This window comes from Somniosus microcephalus, chromosome 6, assembly GCF_052327205.1.
Source record: "Somniosus microcephalus isolate GS21.2 chromosome 6, FLI_Smic_1.0, whole genome shotgun sequence".
Lineage (NCBI taxonomy): Eukaryota > Metazoa > Chordata > Chondrichthyes > Squaliformes > Somniosidae > Somniosus > Somniosus microcephalus.
The window spans coordinates 12,461,469-12,474,005 of NC_140992.1; the positions used below are offsets into that span (position 1 = coordinate 12,461,469).

The 12,537-nt window shown below is 44.8% G+C and overlaps 1 protein-coding gene across 1 annotated transcript; it reads left to right on the plus strand.

Moving 5' to 3' along the window:
• The first annotated feature begins 2,397 nt into the window (after positions 1–2,397).
• LOC147115462 (EEF1A lysine methyltransferase 3-like) lies at positions 2,398–11,579 on the plus strand. Its single transcript, XM_085989588.1, has 3 exons — positions 2,398–2,550; positions 3,624–3,804; positions 9,264–11,579. The coding sequence occupies exons 1-3, from the start codon at positions 2,398–2,400 to the stop codon at positions 9,674–9,676; spliced, it is 747 nt and encodes a 248-aa protein (XP_085845714.1). The 3' UTR covers positions 9,677–11,579.
• Positions 11,580–12,537: the final 958 nt, after the last annotated feature.

The following is a 12,537-nucleotide window of genomic DNA, read 5'->3' on the forward strand; positions in this document are numbered from 1 at the left end:
CTCTGGAGGATTGAGGTGAGTTCACATCTTTAATAATGATCGCAATATTAAACGGTGCAATTTATTTCATTTTATTGTTGATGGCAAATCGAATGCTGAACGCTCATGATCACATAAGCCCCACATTAGTTTGTAGCCATTGCCCGCCACGATTTCAGAGAAGAGAAAGTGATTTAATAGAAAATCAACAATCTTTTTTCCGTCTCTCCAGTATCATTTCTTCATGCCGATTTTAACATCTCTGCTTGTTTACTGTGCCTTGCGATCTTTGGTTGCCAGCTTCTGTTTGCTTTTACCATCTCGCTTTTCCTTTCTCTGATCTGCTTTGTTTGCTCCGCTGTTGTCTATATTCATTGTCCCGTTTTCCTCACAGCGGAGTAAGAATTCATCTACGAAATGGATAAAAAGCGAAGGTTGTTACAAAACCAGCTTGAAGCTGGACTAGGAGGCGGTGTGCGGGTCACCGAGAGATTGTAGTCACAGGCGATTCTTTGATTAGGGAAGGGTGTTGTAAGAGTAACACTGACAGGAGTGAGACTAATCGGACCAGCACTTCGAAAGCACCAGCGCAGGCACGATGGGCTGACTGGCCTCCATCTGCGCTGTATGATTCTATGAGGACGGTGAGTGGTGTACAATACATATTCAGGGACAATTAGAATTGATGCTGAAGGTTACAGGATTTATGCCAACGAGAGTTGTCCGTTTGGGGCAATGGCCCAGGAACAATAACATAGGCGCCTTTAGAGCCACATACAGGAAGGTTGGCCCCAATCCCAACGATAGTGTAACGTTCTCTGGTATACCAGCAGTATTTGGGAAGGGAATTCAGGTCACCAAGAGAATCGAGGAGGCAAATGACTGGTTGCCAGCACTTGTGAGAACAACAATGCTACTTTCATAAATAAGTGGGATCCTTCCAGAATAAATATGACTAGAACAGGAAAGATAGTCGACAGTTATATTAAGTAGGGACAAAGAGACTTTGAGAAACATTGAGATGGTAACCGAACATGATTAAAATGGGTAAGTTGGAGGAGAGCAAGAAGGCATTGAGACAGGTTGTAGGGTAGAAGACGGTCCATCAGTATGTATGGCCACAGATTCCCATATCCAGCTCTACCTCTCCACCACATGTCGATCCCTACACTGCCTCTCTGTTCTCAGACTGCTCGTCCGGTATCCATAGAAACATAGAAGATAGGAGCAGGAGTAGGCCATTCGGCCCCTCGAGCCTGCTCCGCCATTCAATGAGATCATGGCTGATCATCCAAATTCAGTACCCTGTCCCTGCTTTCTCCCCATATCCCTTGATCCCTTTAGCCTTAAGAAATATATCCAACTCCTTCTTGAATATATTTAATGAACTGGCCTCCAACGAGACGCATTTTGTTCCCTTTATATACTGGGAAGCGAGAAGCCATTGTCTTCTGTCCCCACCACAAAGTCTGTAATATTGCCACTGATTCCCTGCCCACCCAATATATCACTTCCCTAATCGAGACCATCTCAGCATCCTATTGACTCCCAGCTCAGCTTCTTACCTCTGCATCACAAAGACCGCTGACTTCCACCTCCATAGCATTGCCTGTCTCCAATCTTGCCTCATTCCATTTGCAGCTGAAATCCTGCTCCGTGCCATTGTTGCCTCCATAAATGCCGGCTCATCCAAAGTTCTGTTACCCATAACCTAGACCCAACCAAATCCCACTCATCCATCATCCCTGTTCCAACTGATCCATATTAGCTCCCGGCCCACCAACACCACACATTTAAAATTCTCATCCTCGTGTTCAAATCCTTTCTGGCCTCTGCCTTCGCTATTTCTGTAACCTTTACCCGCGCTACAACCCTCCGAGAACTGGGGTCCTCCGTCTCTGGCCTTTTAAGCACCTGAAAATCATTCAGCCCTCCGAGATGGTTGTGCTTTCACCATCCTTGTTCTAAGCTCTGGAAATCCCTCGCTAAACCCCTCCGACTCTTCACCTCCATCTGTACCGGACTCTTGCCAGATTACACCTTGAATACTGTGTCCAGTTCTGGTCACCAAAAATAAGAGAAACCTTCAAGCACAGGCGCAAGTGCCGTCCATTGCCTTCAATAGAACTGAATATCGGGCGGTGCGTATAACAGGCGCCCAATGCGTTATGGCTCATTTTGAACTTACGGCCAAGAAGCTTGTCTACCCCAATGTGTCTAAACTCTGACAAGTTGTGTGCACAATGTTCTAAAATGATGAATTGACCATTCCAATCGCTCCAAATTCTGCTTTACAAAAATGTATTTTTATATAGACTTTACAAGTGAAGATCCAAGAAGGCCGACCAGAGATTGACCGGGATCTATCAGAAAGTTACTGGAGATCAAGGGAAATCCAGCTGAATTTCAGAAAGGAAGATGACAGCCCTGCTGAAGAAACGTTTTTCTCAAGTTGTCCGAGGGGACGATGGTGTCACTTACAAAGTTTCCTACCCAATGTGTGGTTTCGTTTTAGAAATCGGTGTGAAGCCGGTATTTGACCTCGAGTTTGGAACTATGGTCTGGGATGGTGTAAGTGTGCGTCAGTTTGCTCTTGTCAATTCTGAAGGCTCAACAGGATGCCTCTGATCATCCAAAAATCTACGCATTTACCTGGTGGTATTGAAATGAGACAGAATAGAGCAAACAGAATTGGATTATGCGGATCGATTATGTAAATTGGGCGTGTTCTCACTGGAAAAATGTTGAGATTTGATATTGCTCCTGCTTTTAGGATATTAAAGGGACTAGATAATGTAGAGCTTGAAAAGCGGTTGCACCTTGTCCAGAAGAGTAGAACCAGAGGACAAAGCCTGCGCTTGAATGGGATTAAACTCAAAACTAATCTGCAGAAACAATATTTCAGTGAGCAAGTGGTAAATCTATGGAACAGGCTCCCTAGGGAGACGCTAGAATCAGTTAGTGTCGATTCATTCAAATGCAAATCAGATAGATTTCTTTCAGAAAATAACTTTGTCAGATATGGTAAATGAGTAATATGAGACATGACCAATGGCAAGTATAACAAGCTTGGGAGAAACAGGTGACTTTGGACCTATGGTTCCCAACACTCTCCACCACTGCGGGTTTTCCTCGCCTCATGTCTGTTGTAGACTCATTGATAGAGATTGATAGTTGTGATTAGTCAACAGCCCCATTATCGTTGTATCATGTGACGACCAAGACAGTAGAAGGACCAGGTGGACTTTGGTCTTTTTCCTTCTAGCAATTCCAAAGTTCCGAAGGAACTGCTCTATAAGTGCTTCCACTGGAGGAGCGCACAACTAATAAAACACAAATAGTTCAATTAAACTCAAGGATGCACAAAATAAACTGTTCCAAAATCACTGTTCTGTTTTTGTTATCTATGATACATTTAATGTCCTGTGGTGACCATTGGACGTGGGAGGCCTCATTGGGTAGACACACCACGATCCCCCTCCAGAGCCACCTGCACGCTCCCATGACCACGGCAGAGAGGCAAACCATCCAAGCGACCCTCCCCCAGGATCACACGCACCCTGAACCCATGGATAGCAACTTTGGCCAGACCCACAAGAAATTCTTCTGTCCTAGTGGTGCAGGGGAGGATTGGTGCTATATGACTGCTGTATTCCTTGACCGGACAATCTGTATGTAGCAGTTGTAACATAGAGGTGTTGTGTTTTTTTAAGGCTCTTGGTTTGTGTCAGTACTTTAATGAACAGAAGATGAGTTTCTCGCAGAAGAAAGTGATTGAGCTGGGAGCGGGCACTGGAATATTGAGCATTCTAACCGTCCTTCTAGGTGAGTAGACTGGACCAACAAGGCAAGGCATAACTTTATGAAGCAGAAGAAATAATTGGAACTAATGGGGAGAATTTTGACGTATAACGGACAATATTGAATCAACCTCCCATTGTAGATCTCTACTGAGTATTCTTTCCATTGGAGTCACTGGGAGACATATATAATGGGCAGCTGATCCAATAGAGGGTTGAACATAAGAACATAAGAATTAGGAGCCTGATTAGGTCATATGGCCCTTAGAGCCTGCTCCGCCATTCAGTAAGTTCATGGCTGAACTTCGACTTCAACTCTACTTTCCCGCCAGATCCCCATTTCCCTTGATTCCCCTAGAGTCCAAAATCTATCGATCTCAGCCTTGAATATACTCAGTGACTCAGCATCCACAGCCCTTTGTGGTAGAGAATTCCAAAGGTTCACAACCCTCTGAGTGAAGAAATTCCTCCTTATCCTGAGACTATGCCTCCTACTTCTAGACTCTCCAGCCAGGGGAAACAACCTCTCAGCATCTACCCTGTCAATTCCCCTCAGAATTTTATAGGTTTCAATGAGATCACCTCTCATTCTTCTAAACTCCAGAGAGTATAGGCCCAATCTACTCAATCTCTCCTCATAGGACAACCATCTCATCCCAGGTGAGCAATCTAGAGAATCTTCATTGCACCGCCTCTAAGGCATGTATGTCCTTTCTCAGATAATGATGGTGATGGTGATTTAATCGAGGTGATTAAAATGTTTAAAAGATTCGATAGGTTAGATAAGGAGAATCTATTTGCTTCCATGGGGGAATCCAGATGAGGTAGAATAGTCTTAAAATTAGAGTTAGCCATTTAGGGTTGAAATCAAGAAACATTTTTCGAAACAAATGGTAGTGGAAGTCTGGAACTATCAGCCTCAAAAGACTGTGGATTCTGGGGGGCCAATTGAAATTTTCAACACTAAGATGGGCAATTATCTTTTAGTTAAGGGTATCAAGGGATAGGAAGCAAAGGCAGGTAAATTGGGTTGAGGAACAGATCCACCAAGATCTAACTTAATGCTGGAACAGGCTCGAGGGGCTGACGGGCCTATTCCTGTTCCTATGTTGATCAATGCTCCAGGTGACAATGGGGACACCAGAGGACACCAATACCTGATTTTGCAAAGGATAATTTAAAAGGGCGAACAATCAGACATGGGGGACCTTGATTTCCAGCCCACCTTTCCCTGTTAGCCCGGTTCTACACCGGGAGTGGCCAGATCTAGGAATCATCCCTCATGGTTCACCTACCACCTGCCATGTTACAGGCCCGTACATTGCCCTTCTCCTCCTGAGAATGCAATACCTTTTGCTCCCTGGGACCAGAGTTTAGGATGTGGCCGCTTTCTTGGGGATTCCAGTAATGGAGATGGGTCATTCTTTTTCTTGCGGCAAAGGAAGACCAAGAAATTGATAAAGGGAAAATAGAATGAGAGTAAACTAGTGAGAAACATATAAACAGATTGTAAAAACTTCTATAGATATGTAAAAAGGAAGAGATTAGCAAAAGTAAACGTGGGCCCCTTACAGGCTGAGACAGTAGAAAATATAATGGGGAATAAGGAAATGGCAGAGAAATTAAACAAATGCTTGTGTCTGTCTTCACAGAAGAAGATGCAAAAAATCTCCCAGAAATAGTGGAGAACCAAGGGTCTAGCAAGATTGAGGAACTGAAAGAAATTAGTATTAGTAAAAAAGTAGTACTGGTGAAATTAATGGGACTGAAAGCTGATAAATCCCCTGGACCTGATGGCCTACATCCTAGGGTTTTTAAAGAGGTGGCTATGGAGATAGTGGATGCACTGGGTGTCATCTCCCCAAATTCCATAGATTCTAGAATGGTTCCTGCAGATTGGAAGGTAGAAAATATAACCCAACTATTTAAGAAAGGAAGGAGAGAGAAAACAGGGAACTACAGACCAGCTAGCCTGACATCAGTAGTAGGGACAATGATAGAATCTATTATTAAGGACGTGGTAACAGGGCACTCAGAAAATAAGAATAGGATTGGGCAGAGTCAACACGGATTTATGAAAGGGAAATCATGTTTGACGAATTTGTTAGAATTGTTTGAGGTTGTAACTAGCAGAATAGATAAGGGGGAACCAGTGGATGTGGCGTATTTTGATTTTCAGAAGGCATTCGATAAGGTGCCATACAAGAGGTTATTAAACAAAATTAGGGCTCATGGGATTGGGGGTAATATACTAGCATGGATTGAGGATTGGGTAACGGAGAGAAAACAGAGAGTAGGAATAAACGGGTCATTTTTGGGTTGGCAGACTGTACCTAGTGGGTAACCACAAGGATCAGTGCTTGGGACTCAACTATTCACAATCTATATCAATGATTTGGATGAGTGGACCAAATGCAATATATCCAAGTTTGCTGATGATAAAAGCTAGGTGGGAATGTAAGTTGTGAGGAGGATGCAAAGAGGCCTCAAGGGGATATAAACAGGCTAAGTGAGTGGGCAAGAACATAGCACAAGAACAATAGAGAGCATCCTGATGAACTGTATCACAGTATGGTATGGCAGCTGTAGCTACTATGACCGGAAAGCTCTGCAGCGGGTAGTCAAAACTGCCCAACACATTACCGGCACCCGGCTACCGACCATAGAGCACATATACCAGAAACGCTGTTTACAGAGGTCACGGACCATCATCAAAGACCCTACCCACCCCAGCCACAGTCTGTTCGCCCTCCTGCCATCTGGGAGACGCTACAGATGCATTCGCACCCGTACGACCAGATTTAGGAACAGCTTCTTTCCCAGGGCTGTCATCCTACTGAACTCCACAAATAAACTCTAAAGCCTGCACATCTGCCAATGCACTTTATTATGGCTATGTTTATGTTAATGTATTACAAGCCAAATGTATGTTGAATGTTTAAATGTCTTAGGAGCCGCAAACCTACATTTCGTTGTACTGCACTTGTGCACTAACAATGACAATAAAGTTGATTATTATTATTATTATTATAAATGGAATATAATGTGGAGAAATGTGAAGCTATCCACTTTGGTAGGAAAAATAGAAAAGCAGAGTATTTTTTAAACGGTGAGAGATTGGGAAATCTTGGTGTTCAGAGGAACCTGGGTGTCCTGGTACACGAATCACTGAGGTACACCCATCTTTACCTCACTACCTCTTCTCTCGACCCCTCCACGGTGTCTAAACTGTCAGACTGCTTGTCCGACATACAGTTCTGGATGAGCAAAAATTTTCTCCATTTAAATATTGGGAAGACCGAAGCCATTCTTTTCAGTTCCCGCCACAAATTCTGTTCCCTAGCCACTGACTCCATCCCTCTCCCTAGCATCTGTCTGAGGCTGAACCACACTATCAAATTTGGTGTCATATTTGATCCTGAAATGAGCTTCCGACCACATATCCGTAGCATAACAAAGACCGCTTACTTCCACCTCCGTAACATCGCCCGTCTCTGCCCCTGCCTCAGCTCATCTGCTGCAGAAACCCTCATCCATGCCTTTGTTACCTCTAGACTTGCCTATTCCAACGCACTCCTGGCCGGCCTCCCACATTTCACCGTGTGTAAACTTGAGGTCATCCAAAACTCGGCTGCCCATGTCCTAACTTGCACCTAGTCCTGTTTGTCCATCATCCCTGTGCTCGCTGACCTATACTGGCTCTTGGTTAAGCAGTGCTCCTATTTCAAAGTTCTCATCCTTGTTTTCAAATCCCTCCATGGCCGCACCCCTTCCTATCTCTGTAATCTCCTTCAGCCCCACAACCCCCCTGAGATATCTGCACTCCTCCAATTCTGCCCTCTTGAGCATCCCTGATTATAATTGCTCAACCATTGGTGGCTGTGCCTTCTGTTGCCTGGGTCCTAAGCTCTGGAATTCCCTGCCTAAACCTGTCTGCCTCGCTACCTCACTTTCCTCCTTTAAGACGCTCCTTAAAACCTACCTCTTTGACCAAGCCCTGCCCTAAGTTATGGTTATGTGGATCGGTGTCAAATTTTTTGTCTTAAATATTCCTGTGCAGTGCCTTATAAATACAAGTTGTTGTTGTTGTTGTTGTTGAAAGTTAACATGCAGGTACAGCAAGCAATTAGGAAAGCAAATGTTATGTTGGCCTTTATTACAGGAGGATTTGAGTATAAGAGTACAGGGCCTAGAAATTGAGTTGACGCCGCGCCAGGGCTTTAGCGCCGGAAATTTAGCGCCGGCGCTAATTCCCTTGCGCGCGCCAAAAATTCAGTAGCGCCGCGCCCAGACGGCTGCCGGCGCTACTGGCGGGCGTGAGCGCCTCCCAATGGGCGCTGAGTGCTGAATTGCGGCGCTAATCCGGCGCTGCGGCACCCGATGCGGTGCGGCAGGCTGGGGAAGTGCAGGCCTCCTCCTTCAGTTAAGGAGGAGCTGCCTGCACCCGCCCGCTGTCCGTTCAAATATTGAAAAAATGAGCCTGGCACCTCGGACAAGTGCCGGGCTTGCAGGCCAGACGCATCTGTTCCGCGGGGGGGGGGTGGAGGAGTCCGGGGAGGGAGGTGCGGGCAGGCAGCCGACGGGAAAGCGGCCGGCCGCCGCGCGACCTTAATGCGCCGGCGCTAACTCGGGGAAGACTCGGTTGCCAGAGTCTTAGTTGCGTCTGCCACGGGCGAGGCGGCCGCAACTGAATTTCGGCGCTGGGGCCCGTCGGCATGGCAACCGGGACGCTGCGCACACCGATGACGTCATCGGTGCCGGCGCAGCGCTACCGGCTTAACGCCGACGGAAGGGCCCCACTCAATTTCCCAACTGGCCATAACTCCGGCGCTAGGCCCTCTAGCGCCTCAAATGCGGCGCTAAGGCTACTCAATTTCTAGGCCCAGATGTCTTACTTCAATTATATAGGGCCCTGGTGAGACCACACCTGGAGTATTGTGTACAGTTTTGGTCTCCTTACCAAAGGAAGGATATACTTGCCCTAGAGGGACTGCAATGAAGGTTCACTAGACTGATACCTGTGATGGGGGGATTGTCCTATGAGGAGAGATTGAGTAGGCTAGGCCTATACTCTCTGGAGTTTAGAAGAATGAGAGGTGATCTCATTGAAACATACAAAATTCTTACAGGGCTTGACAGGGTAGATGCTGAGAAGTTGTTTCCCCTGGCTGGGGATTCTAGAACCAGGGGTCGGCCATTTAGGATTGAGATGAGGAGAAATTTCTTCACTCAGAGGGTGGTGAATCTTTGGAATTCTCCTCCCCAGAGGGCTGTGGAGGCTCAGTCAGTGAGCATATTCAAGACAGAGATCAATAGAGATTTTTGGATATTAAAAGAATCAAGGGACATGGGGATTGTGAGGGAAAGTGGAGTTGAGGTAGAAGTTCAGCCATGTTCTTATTGAATGGCGGAGCAGGCTCGAGGGGCCGAATGGCCGACTCCTGTTCCTATTTCTTATGTTTTTGTGTTCTTATGTTGTTTCAGGTGGAGATGTCACCATTACAGACAAACCGCAGCTTCTGACGCTAATAGAACGGAATGTCTCTCTGAATATCCCTTCTTCCTGCCGACCTCGCGTCACAATCCGTGCCCTGTCCTGGGGTTATGACCACACTCTCTTTCCCTCAGGCTACGACGTCATCCTGGGTACGGATATCATGTATTTTCAAGAAAACGTTCCTTTAATTCTAAAGACACTTCTACACCTCAGCAACGAAAGGACGGTCATTTATTTCGCCTCCACAATGTCGATCTGTACCAGAGTGGTCAGTTTCAGTTACCAGACTCTGTCTCAGCATTTTGACTCTGATCTTGTTTTCAGAAACGAATCCAGAGATGTCAGCGTCTACAGAATGACTAAAAAAACTCGGAGTGTTGAAGATCACCTGGTGTCGTAGAATGAGAATTTGGTTTCTTGAGCAATGGGATGGATAATGAGTTCTGGCGCTGAAGATTTGTTTGGAAAGTCACTTTTACCAAATATTTATTATGGCTTGCTTTCTTTAATTTACTTTTTCTTTTCTCCCATTCTATCTACAAGCCTTGGGTAGTAAATTCAAACCATAATTAGACAATTCGACATCATAATCAAGCACCATCGTTTCTCCCAACATCCACATACAAATTGTCCATGAGGGATTACTGAAGAGCCAATTAACTGTAGGAACCATCGGCCAGTGATTTGTAGCACCCTTATAAGAGCCAGCTTGGCTCAGAGGTAGTGCTCTTGTCTCTGAGTCAGAAGGGTCTGGGTTGAAGCCCCAGTCCAGGAATCCAGCACATAAACCAGCATCACACTTCAGTGCAGTGTGCAGGAAGGGCTGCACTGGCAAAGGTGAGGACTGTTGGATAAGACTTTTAACAGATGTCACGTCTGCCTGGTTAAGTGGAGGAAAAGCTCCCATGGCACTGTTGGAGGTTCCCCCCGCCATTGTCCTGGTTAGCATTCATCCATCAACCAACTCCACCAAATACAGATTGGCCCAGAAATTTGGGTCGGGGGCTTCCCGCGGGTGCAAGCCCCCGGCCTGCACTTACCTTGCGCGACGGCAGTTGAGCTCTGGGCTCCCATGGAATTCCGCTCTGGGGCCTGGCCCAGCTACCGGCGCGCTGTGCTTGCGTGTCCCAGGGGCGTAGTTAGTGCGATGCGTCCCCTGGGATCACGTGAGCCATGGGCAGCCAATCGGAGGAGGGAAAAGCCCATTCATAAGATTGACAGGAAGACCTGTCTAAACTTATGAATATACGGGCCCCAAAAATAACAGTAAACCTTCAAATAAATTTTTTTAAAAATCACACTTTTTAAATAAACTATAAATTACATTAAATAACTATTTTAAACAACAATTTAAATTTTTGAAAAAAATAATTTTATAAAAAAACGAGGCTAAAAATAAACTTACCTTGCTTTAAAGTATTTAAAAATAATAAACCTGTGGAAAAAATGTTTTAATTTTAATTAATTGACCACTTACCTTTTAAAATGCAGTCCTTACGCCTGGTTTTTACATTTCTAAAATCTAAAGACTTACCCTCATGGAAAAACCTGTAAAAAAAACATAAGTTCAAAGCGCACGCGCAGACTCCCGCACGCACGCGTTCGACCTCTTAACCCCTTCATTCAGAGGAATGGAAGTGCCGGTTTCCCGTGCATGCGCAGTGCATGCAAGAAACTGGCATTTCCATCGGGTCCATGCGTGAGTACCCCGTGCGTACTCACGCGTTGGAACCCGAATTTCTGGGCCATTATCTGCTGATTTGCCTCATTGCTGTTTCTGGGATCTTTCTGTGCAGAAATTTACTGTCAGCTTTGCCAACAGTGACAACAATTCAAACGCACGTCATTGGCTGTAAAGCGCTTTGGGACATCCTGAGGTTGTGAAAGTCACTATATAAATGCAAGTCTTTTCTTCTCTCTTGTTGAAGCACCAACTGAGATTAGAAGGCCAGGGTAAAACCTGGCATCTCCCTGTCCCGTAGCATTCAGCGTTCCCCCTGTGTGTTGGATCTCCCTTGTCAACCGATGATAGTTTCCTTTTATAGTATTTTTTCCATCCTGTTTCAAAAAAATTTAAAGATCATGTTTTTCTTGAGTAAACAGTATCAAAAATATTATAATTATATCGGACAAAATATTGCACATAAAACTATGCCAATTTACCTTCCTGCTTCTGTTAATGTGTATTGTAATTTTGGGTCATTTCTGTTTCACGTTCAAATTGTATTGTTTATTTTTTGTTCAAAATCCTGGATTCAGGTAAAGAAAAGTGTATCACACAGTTTAATATAAAGTTGCTTATTTCACCATTTTGTATTACTGTTCTGGAGCTTGTTCAATTTTTATTTCACATTTTAGTTTGAAAATTGTATCTCTGGCCGTGCTTTATTGTCAATTACCACTGTTAGTGTAGTGCTCTTAATATAATTTACTAATCAAATCAATAAGGTTCTCAACAACAATAACTTGTATTTATATAGCACCTTTAAGGTAGTAAAACCTCCCAAGGTGCTTCACAGAAGCAATTATCAAACAAAATTTGACACCAAGCCACAGAAGGTTGTGTCTGTGCAATTGATAGAATTTTTTGAAGAGGTAACAAGGAGGCATGATGAGGGTAGTGCGTTTGATGTAGTCTACATGGATTTTAGCAAGGCTTTTGGCAAGATCCCACCTGGCAGTCTGGTCAGAATAGTAAAAGCCCATGGGCTCCAAGGGAAAGTTGCAAGTTGGATCCAAAATTGGCTCAGTGACAGGAAGCAAAGAGTAATGGTCGATGGATGACTGAAAAGCTGTTTGCAGTGGGGTCTGCAGGGCTCAATACTAGGCCCTTTCCTTTGCTTTTCATGGTGTACTTCAATGATTTAGACTTCAATGTAGAGGGCATAATTAAGAAGTTTGCAGATGATACAAAAATTGGCTGTGTGATTGATAGTGAGGAAGAAAGTTGTAGACCGCAGGAAGATATCAATGGACCGGTCAGGTGGGAAGAAAATTGGCAAATGGAATTCAATCTGGAGAAGTGTGAGGTAACGCATTTAGGGAGGGCTAACAAGGCAAGGGAATACACAATAAATGGTAGGATACTGAGAAGTGTAGAGGAACAGAGGGACCTTGGAGTGCATGTCCACTGATCTCTGAATGTAGCAGGACAGGTAGATAAGGTGGTTAAAAAGGCACACGGGATATTTTCCTTTATTAGCCGAGGCATAGAACATAAAAGAAGGGAGGTTATGCTTGAACTGTATAAAACACTAGTTA

Bases quoted from the DNA above. Each gene is read 5' to 3' on its own strand.
- LOC147115462 (XM_085989588.1), top strand. From the start codon at position 2,398: ATGACAGCCCTGCTGAAGAAACGTTTTTCTCAAGTTGTCCGAGGGGAC. The intron at 2,551-3,623 runs GTAAGTGTGCGT...GGTGCTATATGA, and splicing joins GAACTATGGTCTGGGATGGT to CTGCTGTATTCCTTGACCGG. The intron at 3,805-9,263 runs GTGAGTAGACTG...ATGTTGTTTCAG, and splicing joins CATTCTAACCGTCCTTCTAG to GTGGAGATGTCACCATTACA.